General features: G+C 43.7%; 1 protein-coding gene across 1 annotated transcript in view; it reads left to right on the top strand.

The window, feature by feature from the left end:
• The window catches only part of SLC20A2 (solute carrier family 20 member 2), a 67,452-nt gene that overhangs the window by 41,242 nt on the left and 7,503 nt on the right, over positions 1 to 18,707 (top strand). The window contains exons 7-11 of the mRNA XM_081085010.1: positions 5,482 to 5,598; positions 7,722 to 7,925; positions 8,959 to 9,550; positions 15,860 to 16,045; positions 17,121 to 17,205. Of these exons, the coding sequence (XP_080941136.1) occupies positions 5,482 to 5,598; positions 7,722 to 7,925; positions 8,959 to 9,550; positions 15,860 to 16,045; positions 17,121 to 17,205 (1,184 nt within the window). The remainder of the gene's footprint in view (positions 1 to 5,481; positions 5,599 to 7,721; positions 7,926 to 8,958; positions 9,551 to 15,859; positions 16,046 to 17,120; positions 17,206 to 18,707) is intronic.

Here is an 18,707-nt window from a genome sequence, read left to right as displayed (position 1 = left end):
GCAGAGTGATTTGAAGTCACTTTCTTTTCAGAATTATTTTAAATGAATCCTGGTTGGAAAAGGAGAGAAAATTCCAATTATAAGAGGAAATAGCATTTTTAATTTCAAAAGAATGCTTCATTTTCTTAAAGAAAGTTGCTCCAGGATCTTTTATGCCTTTTATTCTCTCCAATGCTTTGAACAAGTTGATGTAAAACAAACTAAATAAAAACTAGTAACTTAGTTTATCCGATAAGGGAGGACTAGTAACACGTGATTCTGCAAGTGAGGTAAATGTGTGTATGTGTGTTACTATGGAAAGATGTCTACAATGTGTTGTTATGTGAGAAACAAAAATACAGACCAGTATATACAGTAAGATTCTACATCTATTAATTTGGGGGAAAAAGTGGGGGACAAACTTCTGGCCAACACCCTACACTGTGTGATTTGTATGTAGATGATGCTTGAAAAACTACACACCAGGTAGTTAACAGTGTTTCTCTGGGAAGTGGGTTCAAGAGGGGAGTGTGGTGAGGAGTTTTACATTTGTACGTCATACAGTTTTTTACTGCTGACATTTTTATAGTAAGCATATATTATAAAATTATACTAAAAGGAGGGAGAGAAAAAGAAGGAAGTTGTAGGGAGAGGCTGATGCATTGGGCTGTAAGGTCGTTAATATGGACTGAAGCCTTATTGGTTGTATAGCAGTTTTAGTTATTTTGTAGTTTCTAATAATGACTGTCATAGATGAAAAGCAAGAGGTGTAACAAAGCAACGACTCTGGAAGACTGTGCCCATTTCTGAAACGCTCTCTTTACTGCTTGAGTCACTTGAATCTTCTGATCTTTGGGGGATTTGGAACAGGACTGTAATGATGCTTGAGGTTGGAGCTAAATCACTATTCATCATAGCTTTGCTGTTCAGAGAAGGGAAAGGTCTGGAGATGAAAGGCCCCTGAGTGGCTGGAGCAGAAGACGGGCTCAGAACTCCCGGCTCCCGGCCTTGGTTCCTGGCAGTGCTTTTGGCTGCGGTAGCTGGAGCAATCCAAGCCGTGTCCTACTTTGCCTGTCCACAGAGTGAAGGGCAGGCCGTGCTTTACTGCCCTCCTAAGGTGTAATCATTGCAAAACATTTTGAGATCCTCAGAGGAAGACAATTCAATACTAAGTATGCCTGTCAAAAATCTTGTTATGTATAACTCAGCCTTAACTTTTTCAGGAGAAAAAGTTCTCCCTAGGATGCACATTGATTCCAGTCCTTTTTTCTGCCGAAGTTTTGTATTTAATTATGTTTTACCCATGAAACTGGATTTGATGTATTTAGTACAATTTAGAGTTATTTACAAACTAGAGGCGTGGTGCATGAAATTCGTGCATGGGTAGGGTCCCTAGACCTGGCTGGTGATCAGGGCTGATCGGGGCCTTCCAGCTGCTGGCCTGGGCCTTCCTTCATTCCGCACTGCCCCCTGGTGGTCAGCGCATGTCATAGTGAGCGATTGAACTCCCATTCTCCTGGTCAAGCTCCAGAGGGGACAATTTGCATATTAGGCTTTTATATGCATAGACTAGAGGCCCAGTGCACAAAATTCATGCACTGGGTGTGGGGGGGGGGTGTCCCTCAGCCAAGCCTGCACCTTCTTCAATCTGGGACCCCTTGGGGGATGTCCAACAACCAGCAGTCAGACATCCCTCTCACAATCCGGGACTGCTGGCTCCTAACTGCTTGCCTGCCTGATTGTCCCTAACTGCTTCTGCCTGCCAGCCTGATCACCCCCTAACCACTCCCTTGCCATCCTGATCAGTGCCTAACTGCTCCCCTGCTGGCCTGGTTGCTCCAAGTGCCCTCCCCTTCTGGCCTGATCGCCCACAACTGCCCTCCCCCGCCGATCATCTTATGGCAGCCACCTTGTGACCACATGGAGATGGCCATCTTGTGCAAGTTGTGACAGTTAATTTGCATATTACCTGTCAGTTTGCATTTCTCATATGGAGGCTTTAAAACAAATCCTCATGTTCTTTTGATGCTCAGTTATGTTACTGACTTGCGGAAATGATTTGGTAAGATCTAAATTCTGCCCCTTCTGGCTACAGTGTTTGGCTTAGTGGATAGAACATCAGCCCACAAATTGAATTGTCACAGGTTTGATTCCTGTCAAGGGCACATACCTTGGTTGCAGGCTCGATCTCTAGTGCTGGTGTGGAAGGCAACCAATGGATGTGCTTCTCTCACATTGATGTTTCTCTTTCTGTCTCTCCCCCTCCCTCCCACTCTCTCTAGAAAGCAATGGAAAAAATATATCCTCAGGTGAGGATTAACAAAAATAAAAATAAATTATGCCCCTTCTGTTCCCCTGACCTTGCTCACTATCAATGACTTTCTCCTATTTTCCTTCACTCTGTCCCTCCTTGATGTTTTACTCAATCCTGCCCCCTTCCCTCTAGTACGTGTTTATCCCCTGCCCTCCATCCAGTGCCTTGTGACTGGGAGAGCGACTTCAGAGCCTCTGGCCATGACCCAGGCCAGACCAATGGCAAAGGCGGTTCTGACAGTGAAGGTTCAAGGAGCAGGTGACATTGTGGCTTGTTGTCTAAGAAAAGGATCAGAAGCTTATAACTGACCTCAGGAAACCCTTGGGCATGTTGGCCCTGACACCCTGGAATCCCGCTTGAACCCAGCAGGGAGTGTGGAGATGAGCTTGGAAAAGACCCATAAAGCAGCCCTTCTCGGCTTTTGTTGTGGGCTCTGCTTGGCATGGATGGAACAAATGTCTCTCAAATTGTTTCTCTCTCCCCACAGTATCCATGGCTTGCCTCTCTTAGGTCAGGTTAACACAATGAAGTCAAAAGTAGCACAGTTAACAATTTTACCACCAACTAAACCAGGAGCCAAAGGAAACAGGGGAAACCTCTTCAAAAAACCAAGTACTTTTAAGCTGTAAGAGTGATGTGTGTTGATGTTAGGTGGTCAGTTTGATGTGGGTAATTAACAGTTACCATTCAGTTTGGCAGGAAACAGCTTTGGAGTGATCCTTTATCACATGTATTAGACACTGACATGGAGAAAGAAAGCAGAAGCCAGGATGCCGTGGCCCACAAGCGTGGCCCACAATCATGGCCTGGTGAGGTCAGCCCCAGTGGTTTTATAAGCAGCTCCAAGCTTCGGATTCTGGGGCAGAGCCGGGGCTGGAGCTGGCCACCAGCTGAAGGGGCGCAGCCCCACACCAGTCCCCCACTTTCTGAGGTACCCAGGAGTTTGGAAGAGAAACAGCCTAGCCCCTAAGTGTCTATATTCCCACCAATGTGCCCTTAGCTATAGATGAAGTAGGTGATTCTGGTGTTCTGTTTTTCACATTTATATATGCTAATTCACTCCTGTTATAGTATTAACTATCTATTCTACCTCTTAAAAATTACCAAATATCTTATATAATAAAAGGCTAATATATGCAAATCGATCAAACGGCAGAACGACCGGTAGCTATGATGCACACTAACCACCACGGGGCAGACATTCAATGCAGGAGCTGCCCCCTGGTAGCAGTATGCTCCCACAAGGGGAGCACCGCTCAGCCAGAAGCCCTGAGACGGGCTCACAGCTGGCGAGCACAGTGGTGGTGGCAGGAGCCTCGGGAGTGGGCCTAAGCTGTCAGTCGGACATCCCCTGATGTCTTCCGGACTGCGAGAGGGCACAGGCTAGGCTGAGGGACTCCCCACCCCCCAAGTGCATGAATTTCATGCACTGGACCTCTAGCATTTAATAATACCTTAATTGAATAACTTTGAGTTGGTTTCTATGCATAAAATCATTAAATATGTGACAAGCTTGCATCATTAAAGATTCGTTTAATCAAAGGACAATATTTTACTTATTTTTAAAATATATTTTTATTTATTTCAGAGAGGAAGGGAGAGGGAAAGAGAGATAGAAACATCAGTGATGAGGAAGAATCATGATCCGCTGCCTCCTGCACACCCTCCACTGGGGATCAAGCCCCCAACCCGGGCATGTGCCTTGACCGGGAATCGAACCATGACCTCCTGGTTCATAGGTCGATGCTCAACCACTGAGCCATGCTGGCCGAGCAAAGGGCAATATTTTGAGTAGTTCACTTCTCTAACACTTTGTAAAAACTCTTAACAATTTTTAAAAGTGCATGTTTATTATATATTTTCAAATTTAACAGTACAAATGTATATGTAGTAAGAATTAAAAGCCCCCTCCAATTTCGCATCTCTCTCCAGTAGTAACCATTGTGTTTTCTAGAACTTTTGCTATACATTCACACATATGATAGGAGTAAATGTGGGATTGTTATCTTTTTTTTTTTTTTAAATATATTTCTTTATTGTTTTTCAGAGAGGAAGGGAGAAGGAGAGAGAGATAGAAGCATCAACGATGAGAGAGAATCATTGACCGGCTGCCTCCTGCACAGCCCCTACTGGGGATCGAGCCCGCAACCCAGGCATGTGCCCTTGGCCGGAATCAAACCTGGGTCCCATCGGTCCGCAGGCTGATGCTCTATCCACTGAGCCAAGCCGGCTAGGGCTGTTATCTTTTTTAAACATAAATTGGATCATGCTGTGCATACTGCTACCCACCCAGCCTTTCTTAGTTAACTAGACCCTGGGCCTCTTTCCTTATCAGTACATATAGATCCACCTCATTTTTATGATTTAAGACTATAACTATTTCACATTTCCCTAAGGATGCATATATTAGTTGTCTCACAAATTCTTGCTATTACAAGTAATGCTATTGTAGGTATTCTTGTATGCCTGTCATGTATCCCTATGTAAGCACATGTTTAACATCCAGGAAAACAGGATGTTCCTAAACCATGTGCACCCTACCCTTTTGTTTGCTGAGGTAATTGCACCTTAGTGCATTATCACATTTCTAATGAAAAGTTTTTCTAATGTAATTCCATGAGTTGATACTGCAAAGAAGAGTTAAATTTGAAGGTCAAGATCCTTTGAAAACTTGTATTCCTAAGCTGATTTTTAAAGAGATTCATGTATGTAGTCAGAGTGACATGTCCATTTAAAGCAGGCTGACCCACGAGAAGCCAGAGAGGCAGGGAGGCAGCGGCTCTGTGCAGCGTCCAGACCTCAGCCTCTCCCACCCAGAGGGGCTGATGATAGGGCATGAGGTGGCGGACTCCTTTCTTAACCACATACATGTCCACTTGGGAATTTAGATATTGAGATAAGCTGTAAATGATTCTATTGCCAACTTAATATGCTGCTGGTACCAATTTGGTAAAATTTTAATAATTAGATTACTGACCAATTTAACCACATATTCACAAGGTGAAATGTGTCTTAAACACACAGCTTTCTGTCCTGAAAAGCATGGCACGTGTTTTTGGCTGTGGGTTTTATAAGACACAAAATCCAGGTGACTGGTGTTAGCTCAGGGGAATGGAAAGTATGTTGCTGTGAGGCTTGACCTTTCAGAAAGTAGCCACTGAGACCACTGCTGTCTTTTCTGTTCTCAGTGCTCGGCCTGGTCCTTCCCATCTGGGCGATAGCGCTCATCTCCTTTGGCGTAGCGCTGTTGTTCGCCATTTTCGTGTGGTTCTTTGTGTGTCCATGGATGCGGAGGAAAATAGCAGGTAAGCGCTCTTTTATTTTTCTGATTTACAGAAGTGCTCCCAAGTCCCGAGACTTCAGATGTGATGCACAGTTACCCGTACTAACAGAGGGAAATGGAAGCATGGGTAACTCTAGAACACACACTGCGATACATGCCCAGGCCTTGTCTCCTGGTCCTGGCTCACACAGCAAGGCCCTAGCTGCCGTGGATCACTGGAAGTTACCTATGCCAGGAAGCCTGATGAAGAACATTAGTCATCTGGGAAGTGCAAGTTAATACCACACTAAGGCACCACTTCACACCGCAAGTAAAAAGACTAGCAATATCAAGTGTTGGTGAAGAAGTGGAATAACTTTATTTATGGTGAAATGTAAAGTGGTGCAGCCACTTTGGAAATTAGTTTAGCAGTTTCCTATGAAGTAAAGTATACACTTAGCATATGACCCAGTAATCCCACTTCTGGGTGTTTGTCCAAGAGCAATGAAAATGTGTGTTCAGGAAAATACTTGTACACAAATCATTTGGTTGTAATTGCCCCAAACTGGAAATAACCCAAATGCTCATTAACAGGTTAATAAATAACCAAATTGTGATCTATTCATACATTAAAAGACTGCTGAGTAATACAGGAATGAACTGCCTACCACCGTGGGCACAATAGGACACACTTCACAGACCTTTCCCTGAGCAAAAGAAGCCAGATACAGAAGAGTCCATACTGTATGATTCCAGGGAAATTTAATCTATAAAAATTATTGGTTGCTGAGGCCAGTGTGGGGCTGCAGGAGATGGACTGCAAAGGGGCAGAAGGGAACTTTGCAGGGACATGAAAATGTACTGTCTTAATGCGGGGAGTGGTTATAGGGTATACTCCTATGTTGTCATGGGTCATCTACCTGAACATTCAAAATGTATGAATTCTACTGTATATAAGTTCTACCTCAGTAAAACAGTTTTTAAAGAAAGAAGAATATGGCTTAGAAAGCTGCCGGAGTTGTTTTCCTGTGTTAATAATTTTTGTTTTAATTATTATAAACTGGAGGCCCGGTGCACGAATTCGTGAATGGGTAGGGTCCCTTGGCCTGGACAGCAATCAGGGCCAGCTGGCCGGGGGGTGGGGGGGAGGGAGTGCAGGAAGTTGGCTGTGGAGTGCACTGACCACCAGGGGGCAGCTCCTGCATTGAGCGTCTGTCCCTTGGTGATCAGTGCGTCGTCATAGCGACCAGTCATTCAGACTGGTCGTAAAGGTCACTTAGGCTTTTATATATATAGATATGCAAATATTCTCTCATTTAGATTATAAGCAGTTTGAGGCCAATAGATCTATATGTACATTTCTTGTCCCCTGTAGTACGTAAGAGAAATTTAGTTTAAAAAAATCTGTCTGACTATGTAGATACAGAGATAGAGAGATGATAGGGAGAGAGACTACGTGTGAGTGTCTTTAGCAGAGAAACCGAGAACATTTCCATTTCATTGCTGAGCTTAAACATTTGTTCAGGGAATTTTGCAAAATCATTACTTCAGTAGCACCACAGAACAGATTTGATTCAGAAGAGTGCTAGCGAGCTATAAAATAGATTTTTAAAAATCTATTATTTCTTTAGAAAATAAATGATTTTTCAAAGTAGGATCTTTCTGTTGGTGGTGGTGGGTTTTTTGGGGTTTTTTTTAGAAAAATGATTTACTTGTTTCTTAAGATTTAGTGACCTGAAGAATTCTGAAACCAATAATTTATTGAACAGAAGAAAACCAAACAGACTATAACAATATCAGTGAAGACAAAAAGGATAAACATTTCAGTGATTCTGAGGTTAGTTTAAGAAAATAGAAGGTGAGCCCTAGATGGTTATAGAATTGCAGAATGCTATCCTGTACAGGGACCCTGGGAATCAGACATGACCCTCTCTGTTTTGCTGGTTTTTGATGAGATAATTCAGGCCCTACACCCCCATCTTTTCCTGAATTTTCTGGCCTAAGTTTTCCAATCGATTGAACTCTCCACTTCATTTTCTCTGTCTAGCTGTTACGTTTTTGTTTCATTTCCAAAGTAAGTATTGAGGTATAAAGGTTTCATTTTTTTATATTTTTTAATAACAAGAATTCTTATAAAATTTTCAGCTATGACTATACTTTCTTTAGGCAAATTACGAAAAGAAGGTGCTTTATCGCGGGTCTCTGATGAAAGCCTCAGTAAAATTCAGGAAGCGGAATCCCCCGTATTTAAAGAGCTCCCTGGCGCCAAGGCCAATGACGACAGCACCATCCCTCTCACGGGGTCGGCTGGGGAGACGTCTGTGGCCCCAGAAGGCACATCCGTGGTCAACCACCCCCGGGTGGCTTATGGTAAGACCAGAGGAGGGCTCGGGTTTGCATGGTGGCGGCAAGCCATTCCTCAGGGTAAGCAGTGGGGCCTACATGTGCGTCGCTAGGTTTCAGGGCACAGAAGTGTCCCCCGTTTTATGTTTTGAGAAAACCCAGAGACTCAAGAGGCCTCAGGAGACCAGCCTTCTGTCAGCAAGCAGAATTCCTCTCGTCCTGTGCTTTCCTTCCAGGAACTACTTGCAGCCCATCAGGTGCCAGGGCACGCTCAGCTACCTGTGCGTGTTTGGTGGTGCAGCTGCCTCACTGCCAGAGGCTGGCTCATCCAACTTCGTCAGGGTGCCTCCCTCGTAAAGGCGCAGAGAGAAAGCCAGAATTGGAGCCAGGGCCATCATAGAATCACAGAAACCTTAGAAAACATCAAGCCTGTCCTGGCGTGTCCTTTTGTCCGTAAAGTTTGTAGACGATGGTGGGCGAGCACCAGCCTCCTCCCAGCCTGTCAGGGCAGCTTCCTACCTCCCTCCATGTGGGGCCTGGCACCCGCTCCCCTAGGTGTGGCCTCAGACTTGGCCCCAGAGGAAGCAAATTCATGTTGCCCACAGATCTGACAGATACTGCCTTCGACAGTCACGTTGGCCTTTTCACGTGCACCTAGAATGTCCGCCCACAGGAAGCTGGGCTTTGCCCCGTATGTATGAAGTTTTCTAAAGTAAGTTCCTTACAGGGATTCTCCCTTTACCAGTTACTAGAAACAGGAAGGAATGCTGCAGTAATTTCTGGAAGACTCTTTTTAAGAGAAAAATAGTGTCATTTTAAAAATGCCTTATTATTAGCTTTACCTTTTTGTCGTATGTTCACTAGTTTCCTTTTTTATTTTAACCATATTGCATGTCCTTTATAGTCCATTTAGAAAATAAGGCATGTAGGGAAAAATTTACATCACCCATAATCCAACCTTCCAAAGATTAGCATCATGAAACAGTGGGGAGTATTTCCTCCCAGACATGATTTCTGTCCATAAGGCTAGAAAATAAGGCTTCTGTCTAACGCTTTTCAGGAAGGGCACTTTCCATGACTCACGGCTCCACAAAATCGCCCATCTCCAATGGCACATTCGGCTTCGACGGCCACACGAGGAGCGACGGCCACGTGTACCACACGGTCCACAAAGACTCGGGGCTCTACAAAGACTTGCTGCACAGGATCCACACAGACAGGGGCTCCGACGAGAAGCCCGCCCAGGAGAACAACTACAGGTTCCTGCGGCGGAACAACAGCTACACTTGCTACACGGCGGCCATCTGTGGGATGCCAGTGCACTCGACCTTCAGAGCTGCTGACCCGTTGCCTGCCCCCGAGGACAGTGAGAAGCTGGTGGGTGACACCGTGTCCTATTCTAAAAAGAGACTTCGCTACGACAGCTACTCCAGCTACTGCAATGCGGTAGCCGAGGCTGAGATAGAGGCAGAGGAGGGAGGTGTGGAGATGAAGCTGGCGTCTGAGCTGGCAGATCCTGCCCGGCCTCGAGAGGACCCTGTGGAAGAAGAAAAAGATGAGAAAGACACATCCGAGGTCCACCTCCTGTTCCACTTTCTGCAGGTCCTTACTGCCTGCTTTGGATCCTTTGCACATGGTGGCAATGATGTGAGGTAAGGATAGTCGTTCATTCACCAAGTATGTATTGAGGGGCTGTGTGTGCCAGGCACTGTTCTGGGAGCCAGGATACAGCAGCAAACAGGGAACAAAATCCCTGCCATTCCTGGTGGGGGTGGGCACACACAGTAAACAGGTAAATGAAGTAGCGCGTGTAATGTAATAGGCTAGACAGGGATGCTAAAGGGCAAAGTAAACTGGAAAGGAGATTGGCGCTGTGGGGATGGCAGTGCTGGGCGGACTGCTCCGGTAAGAGCTACGAAGTGAGATCCGAAAGGGTTAGGGGACCCAGCCATGTGAGCATCTGCAGGAGGAGCAGTTCAGGAAGAGGAGCAGCAGGTACAAAGGCCTGAGCTAGGACTGTGCCCGGTGTATTCTAGGAAGAGCAAGGAGGAGCAAAGAGGGAGAGTGTAGGCTGTAAGGTTATCAGATCATGGAGTCCCAGAATATGTAGGAAATATGGAAGAATATGTAGAGAGACTCTACTTCTCTTTTTGCTAGCTAGATAGCTAGTGACAAGTCACTTGATTTTCCCAAAGCCTCAGTATCCCAACCTGTAAAATGGAGCTAAAACAAGTACCAACTCTCATGGGGTTTTCAGGAGATGCTTTATATAATGTGCTTAGGACAGTGCTCCTCCCGTAACCAGTGTCTATGCATTGTCACTATTACTGTTATTTTAATTATTGTGCAGGGCTAATGTTTCTATCCAAATCAGGAAAACATCCTATTCTTGCTTCTTTTTAAAAATTTAATCCTCACCTGAGGATATGTTTATTGATTTTAGAGAGGGAAGAAGGGAGGAGAGAGAAACATTGATGTGAGAGAGAAACACCGACTGGTTGCCTCCCGTACATGACCAGACCGGGGATTGAACCCACAACCTGGGTATGTGCCCTAACCAAGAATCAAATCGACAACTTTTCAGTGCACAAGACGACGCTCCAACCAACAGAGTTACCTGGCCAGGGCCTAATGTTACTTTTCATTGTTGTTAATCCTCACCCAAGGATATTTTCCCATTGACTCTTTTTTAATTTTTTTAGAGAGAGTGGAAGGGAGAGTCAGAGAGAGAGAGAAACATCAGTGTTGTGAGAGAGACACATTGATTGATTGCCTCCTATGTGTGCCCAACCGGGGACAGGGATCGAGCCTGCAACTGAGGTACATGACCTTGACCAGAATCAAACCCAGGACCCTTCAGTTCACAGGCTGGTGCTCTATTCACTGAGCTAAACCTGCTAGGGCCGTTGCATTTGTTATTGCCCAGTTACATGACTCTCCGCTTTACAGCCATGGGTTTCTATGCACTGCCTATCCGTGTACAACGGCATTTCTGTTCTTTTTTAAAAAAGTTCCACCAGACAGGAGGCCTGGCCATCTTGTGTGCTGCAGTATCATACAGGTGCTGCCATGTTATTTTAATCGAGGCACCATGTTCTGTCTTGTCTTAATTTTTTGACTGCCCCTCCCCGGACCTCACCCACTTCCTCCTCCTTATCAAGAATTGTTATTGGAGACCTGGTACTGGTGAAGTGTTATGAATTGGGTCCCTGTCCTTCAGCAGTTTAAACTCCAGTTATGGAGATAAGAAATACATACAAATGGGAAAGTAAAAAACCACCCCAAAACAGTATTTCAGGGCCAAAGGAAGAAAAACTGAACAGACTACAAAATCAACACCTCTTTTTGGATCTGGAAGAGAGAAGAGGACACGGCAAACCACTGCCCCCAGGATTGCAGATACGGTCAAATACACGGAGTCACGCGTGGAAGCTGCTGTGGGAACCAGTGCCGGTGGGAAAGGCTGAGCTGTAAGATGGACCCTAGAGGCTCAGTGGAGACAAGGCTGAGACTTACAGACTCCAGGGGGACCAACCTAGTGGTAGAAACAGTTGAAAAAAGAAGTATAACCAGTACACTAGTAAAGGAGAGAAAATAGAATCATATTAAATGCTCACTTAAGACAAAATGGAACAAAAAACAAGGGTAACAAATAGAAAAGAGTAAGAGATATGATAGATATTAATCCAACTATGTAAAAATCACTTTGAACGCCAGTCGTCTACATGTACCAGGTAAAAGACACATTATCAGACTGGCTCAAAAAACAAAACCCAACTATATTTTGTTTATAAGAAACCCACTTTAAATGTAAAGACACATTCAGGATAAAAGTAAATTGAAGGAGGAAAATATACCATGCTAGCACTAAGAAAGCATAAGTAGCTAACTATATTAAGTTCAGACAGAGCAGACATGGACAGATTCAGGAGGCAGAAAATCAGTAAGGACATAGTTAAACTCAATAATACCATTAGTCAACTCTGTATCAGTTATATCTGTAGACTTTGACAGGTGAATTCACCTTCTTCTCAAGCTCACATGAAGCATTCAGCAAAATAGGCCACATTCTGGACCATAAAAAAACCTTGATACATTTAAAAGAATAGAACTAATAAATGTCTGCTCTCAGACCACAATGAAATTAAGCTAGAAGTCAGTAACAGAAAGATAACTGGAAAATCCCCAAATAGTAAAGATTATATAAAACACTTGTAAATAACACATGGCTCAAAGAAAAAACATCAAAAGAAATTTTTAAATACTTTAAATGAAAAAAAAAAAAACCCCATCAATATTTGTGAGATACGGTGAAACAGTGCTTAGAGGGAAATGTATAGCATTGAATAAATATTGATTTTTTTTTTGTTCTTTCCTAATATAATCTAAATATTCATCATAGTAAACTTGAAAAAAAAGGAGCAAATCAAATCCAAAGTAAGAAGGAGAAAAATAATAAGAATTAGAACAGAAGTCAATGAAATTTAAATCAGAAAATCAGTGAAATGAAAACCTATTTTTTTGAAAAGATCAATAAAGTTGATAAGCTTTAGCCAGGCTAAATGAGGAAAAAAGAAAAAGAGAACACAAGTTACTAATATCAGAAATGAAAGAAGAGACATCATTACAGATCCTATGGATATTAATAAGATAAAGCAGTACTATCAACAACTCCATGCCCACAAATTTGATGACTTAGATGAAATTGAACCAATTCCTTGAATGAAACCAGCTGCCAAAACTTATAGGAAATAGACCTATACCTATTAAAAAATCAAATCAATGATTAATCTTGGAAAACAGAAAGCACCGGGCCCAGATGGATTCACTGGTGAATTCTGCCAGCGTTTAAGAAAGATTATACCAATTTCCTACAATCTTGTTCAGACAATAGAAGCACAAGAAATACTTCCTAACTCACTGTATGAGGCCAACACTTCCCTGTTACCAAACCAGACAAAGACATTACAAGAAAAGAAAACTACAGACCAATATCTCTCATGCACATAGATGTAAAAATCCTCAACAAAGTATTAGGATATTGAATCCAACAATGTATAAAAATAATTATATACCATGACCAAGTGAAATTCACTTCAGGTTTTCAAGGCTGATTCAACATTAAAATTTCAATTAATGTAATCCATCAAATTTTAAAAAAGAAAAATCACATGGTCATATGAATAGATCCAGAAAAAGCATTTAACAAAATCTACCACCTATTTTTAATTTAAAAACAAAAACACATTCAGTAAACTAAGAATCGAGGGCAACTTCCTCAACTTGATAAAGAGTATCCAAAAAAACCTCCAACTAGTCTCATATTTAATGATGAGAAACTCAGCTTTCCCACTATGATCAGGAACAAGGCAAGGATGTCTTCTTTCATCACTGCTTTTCAACATTATACTGAAATTCTAGCTAATGTTATAGGACAGGAAAAGGAAATAAAAGGTATACTGATAGGGAAGGAAGAAATAAAACTGTCTTTGTTCACAGATGACATGATTGTCTATGTAGAAAATCTGAATTAATAAAAACTTCAACTAATAAGCAACTATAGCAAGGTTGCAGGTTATGAAGTTAATATACAAAAATCAATCATTTTCACACATACCAACAGGTGGAATTTGAAATTTAAAACAGTACTGCTTTTTTTTGGGCCAAAATTGCTATCTTCCAGTAATTCACCAAAATGACTAACACAAAGGAAAGAGGAGAGGCACCCGCTATATGTTCTCTAGACCTTTTAGAAAACGTGGAGTTGTTCCTTTGGCCAAGCATATAGGTACGAATCTACAAGAAGGGTGATATTGTGGACATCAAGGGAATGGGCACTGCTCAAAAAGGCAAGCACGGCAAAACCGGAGGAGTCTACATGTCACCCAGCATGCGGTGGGCATTGTGTAAACACGTTAAGGGCAAGTTTCTTGCCAAGAGAATTAATGTGCGTTTTGAGCATATTAAGCGCTCTAGGAACCGAGATAGCTTCCTGAAACGTATGAAGGAAAATGATCAGATAAAGAAGAAATCCAAAGAGAAAGGCACCTGGATTCAATTGAATCACCAGCCTGCTCTGCCCAGGCCCAGAGAAGCTGACTTTGTGAGAATGGAAAGGAGCCTGAACTGCTGAACCCATCCCCTCCGAATTCATGGTATAATAAGTGTAAAAACGGACCTCGGAAAAAGGAGACTTATGTAATACTTTAAACAATAAAGAATTTAAATTAAAAGAAAAAAGGAATTAGAAAAAAAAGGACCTCGGTGTTGATAAAAATGTTTCTCTTAATTGAGTAGAAGTGTGGTATCCCCTCCCCCAAAAAATATTTAAAGAAAACTTTGTGTCCTTAAAAGAATAAATAAAAAATAAAACACAATATTATTTATATTAGCAACCCTAAAAATGAAACACTTAGACATAAATCTAATAAAATATGTAAAGATCTATATGTGGAAAAACCACAAAACTGATTAATGAAATCAAATAAGAATTAAATAAAAGGAGAGATTTTCTTCATGTTCAAGGATAGGAAGACTCACTATTGTCAAGATGTCGAGTCTTCCCGTCTTGGGGATGTTGATAATGAGGGAGGCTATGTACGTGGGGGGAGGGAGGACAGAGTTTATGTGGGAAATCTCTGCACCTTCCCTTCGGTTTTGTTAACCTTAAATTGCTCTAAAGGAATGAGGTCTAAGTTACAAGTTTTTTTTAAAAAAGAAGCTGTAGCATCTCTCCAAAAAGTCAGCGTGTGGCTGCCAAGGGCCCGAGTGATGATAGCAGGTTTAGGGGAGAGGACGGAGCACCTGCGTGGGTCCCGACTCCTGTCCCAGTCGGCCTCCTGCTGGTGACCTGACTTTAGTGCCGGTGTCGTCATCAGTAAAACGGGAGTGACAGTACCTAGTTTACAGGGTGGATGTGAGAACCAGTGATTAGCCATATGTGTGAGATCCCACAGTGTGGGACTCAAAACTGGTGGCTCATCTTAGTGACAGAGCTGGCAGTGAAAATGAAAAGAAAGGGAAAAAGAACTTGATTTTTGTGTCCACTTCTTGTGATTTTTCAGTACTTGTAAAAAACTAATAAATCACATGCCCATTAAGATGGCTACTATAAAAAACACACAAGAAAATAACAAGTGTTGGCAAGGATGTGGAGAAACTGGGACTCTGGTGCAGTTAGTGGAACGTAAAATGGCGCAACCGCTATGGAAAACAGTCTGGAGGTTCCTGAAAACATTAAAAATAGAACTACCTTATGATCTAGCCATCCTGCTCTGGTGATTTAATCAAAAGAAATGAGAGCAGGGTCTCAAAGAGGTATTTGTACACCCATGTTCATTGCAACATTATTCACAACAGCCAAGAGGTGGAAGCAACACAGATGTCCATCAGTGGCTGAGTGGATAACGAAGATGTGGTATATGCATACAGTGCAATATTCAGCCTTGGAAAGGAAGGACATTGTAACTCACGCTACAGTGTGGATGAATCTTAAGGACATCATGCTACATGAAATCAGTCAGTCTCAAAAGACAGATACTGTATAATTCCACTTACACAGGTACCTAGAGTAGTCAAATTCATAGAAACAGAAAGTAAAATGGTGGTTACCAGGGACTGGGAGCAAAGGGCAAAATAGTTATTATTGTTTAAATGACTATACAGTTTTAGGTTGCAGGATGCAAAAGTTCAGAAGATGTTTCCCAACAATGTGAATATATTTGACACTACTGAACTGTACACTTAAAAATTGCTAAAATGGCAAATTTTCTGTTAATTTTTTACCACAACAACAAAAAAAAATTAGATAAATCACTTTGATCACCACTGGATTATACATAGGCAAGCCATAAGTACAGTAATCAGGCTACCCCAAGACTGAGAAGTCCCTGCATGTTGTGTACAGTGTCATTTGTCCGTACCGTGTTTGTATAATTCATCTAGTTTTTTCTCTCTCCCAGTAATGCCATCGGTCCTCTGGTAGCTTTGTGGCTGATTTATGAACAAGGTGGAGTCCTGCAGGAAGCACCTACTCCCATCTGGCTGCTGCTTTACGGAGGAATTGGAATTTGTACGGGGCTCTGGGTTTGGGGAAGAAGAGTGATCCAGACCATGGGGAAAGACCTCACTCCAATCACACCATCCAGGTAAGCCCGGGTACAGGCCGGATCCGCAGGGCTGGTCCTTTGAGGCCCAAGCAGAGTTGGCATCCTCTTGTGCTGCTTTTATGCCCTAAATCCCTCAGCTCAGCCAGTCTGCTGGGGGTCGCAGTGAGCAGGGGACAGAGGGTAAGCAAACCCCACCTTTGCATGGCCTCCCTCATGCACTCTTGGGACCCCATCCGCCTGTGGCACTGAGATGAGGAAGAGAAAACAAGAGGGTGGGAAGACAGAAGGAAGGAGAGGCTGAAGCAGAGCAGGAGGGAAGAGAAACAGAACCCTCCCAGGAGCCCCCATTTTCTCCCACTGGTGGTCTCACCCAGCATGAGCTCTGGAGAGCAAGTGGGGAGGCCGGGGATGCAAACCACACCCAGGGCCCAGGGCCTGCCTTTCCCCAAAAGTCTCCGCCACACCAGCTCCACCTAGTGGACAAAGCAGCCCTCACCCGCCACCCTCAGGTTACTTTGTGCTTCCTTCCTTCCCCTCACAACTCTGCCCTAGAGGTGGGGTCTGAGATTCGCGGTTTTCTCTGTAGTCCCGTTGTCCTTTTCACTCATCTTTACTAGATTAGGGAACGTTAGAAGGATACAACTAAAACTTGGAACTACCTATTGTAAGAAATCTTTTCCTTCTTGAGATGAATTTTAATGATTCTTCTATAAAATTGACTTCAAGAAAAATTAATCATCTGAGAAAAAATATACTTTTTTTGTAATAAGTACACATTTTTTAAATACGAGCACAGTTTTCCGTACGCCACTTTAGAAATGAGTAAGGGACCATTCTTACACAGCAGGAATTTCTGACCCAGTTACTACAGTGTGTGGGTTTTGAAAACCTAGCAGGAAAACAAGGCTATTGGGGCTGTAAACAGTGTAAGCAGAGCCTCAGTGTGAATCGTGGCCATTATGCAGCAGTTCCTAGTTCTATTGATGTCATCTGGCCCAGTCAGGAGTCAGCACTCAATTCAAAGAATGTCCTGGTGAGACTTTGGCGCCCCGCGGGTGTCTGTGAGGCCCATACAAAGGGCGCCTGTGATGCGTGTCCTGTCTCCCTCCCACAGCGGCTTCACCATTGAACTGGCCTCCGCGTTCACGGTGGTGATCGCCTCCAACGTGGGGCTTCCTGTCAGCACCACTCACTGTAAGGTAGGCCCCCGCCCGCGCCTCCTTTCTTCGGGCTGCTGGGATCGGTCCATCGTCCAGTGAATCGGAGAAAAGCTGGTTGCGCTGTGTATATTGTCGTTTGTGAAAAGTCATCTGCGGGTTTGCGGGGTGTGCATTGTTGGGTGTGGGGCGATTGCTTTTCTCAGACTGTCCCTCTCCACCTTCCCGCTCTGCAGTGTGACACCTCCGGCTGTGCACTTCGCTTTTCCAACGCATGCCTGGCGAGAGCCTCCCCTCCTCAGCGTGTGCTTCACACTTTCCATGTGTCCTGTCTCTCTCATTGTTTCCACAGTGATTTTGCATTGAAGTCATGTGTGCGCTAACCATCTCCTAGGCTCAAATGGGGGCATGCCACTCAGTGCCCACCCATTGCAGGGGACTGGGAGTGGACAGTGGAACTAGAGATAAGCAGAAATCATCTCGATGGAATTGTAAGACACAGTTGTTTCAGTTCTTTTTCCTTATCTGATGGTCAAAGTGACTGTATTGCCTTAGAGTAAATTCCAGAGGAGGGGTGATGCTTACTATTGCTCACAGCCAATGCTGTAAAACTCAGGCCTGTGCAAGAGGGAATTCCTTGCTTTAGGGCTGGAATGTTGGAGCTGTAAGGAACCTTAAAGACTGATGAAGAGGAGACGGGCTCCGTGAGTTTCGGGGAGTCATCCGAGGTCACTCCGCGTGCAGCCAGGACTAGAACCCAGGTCTGATAACACAGGTCTGCAAAATTCCCAAAACATCTTCAGTGGGACTCCTATTGACAGAAGTATTCCCTAACTTCAACAAAGCAAAGTCCCTCCAGATTTTTCCTAGGTTCATTTGCTTGCATCATTCAAGAAAAACTCATTCATACCTGCTGTGTGTGAGGTACTGTTCTAGGCACCAGCAAACGCCCCTGGCCTTCTACATTTATACACAAGCCAGTGTGTTTATAAACAAATGCGAATGACTGAGTGATTTAACTGTAACAGGCCAGGCAGCTTTTCTGGGAGTCTTCTGAGTGGGCCAGCTGATAAAGCTAGCTCTACCCCATGGAAGGTCAGCCTTATGGGAGAGGGTTGTTTGTTTTCTTGTTCCTTCTTTTGCTACAAAATAACTTCAGGTTCCACACATTTTCATGGTAAAAGTTATTTCCACTTACTGTGCATATATGGAGTGTCAGGCACTGTGTTTACTGCTCTATACTATTGCAAAGTATGTCATTTAATCCCCACAGCAATACTTTGAAATTGGCACTGGTGTTCCCAATCCTATATAATAAAAGGCTAATATGCAAATTGTCCCCTCGACCAGCGGGGCAGGGCTGGCCAGCCAACCATCCATAGCCCCTCCCCCCAGCCGGCCCCACCTCCGATCGGCCCCCCCACCCGCATCCCCTCCACCCCCACACCAGACCCCACCCGTGCATGAATTCATGGACCGGGCCTCTGGTTTACAGATAAGAACACTGAGGTTTCCAGAGTTAAGTCACTTTCTTAAGATCATAT

Source organism: Myotis nattereri, assembly GCF_964212035.1.
Source record: "Myotis nattereri genome assembly, chromosome: 2".
In the NCBI taxonomy this organism is placed as follows: domain Eukaryota; kingdom Metazoa; phylum Chordata; class Mammalia; order Chiroptera; family Vespertilionidae; genus Myotis; species Myotis nattereri.
The sequence above is the reverse complement of the archived record's forward strand: the minus strand, read 5'-3'. Positions and strand labels throughout refer to the sequence as shown.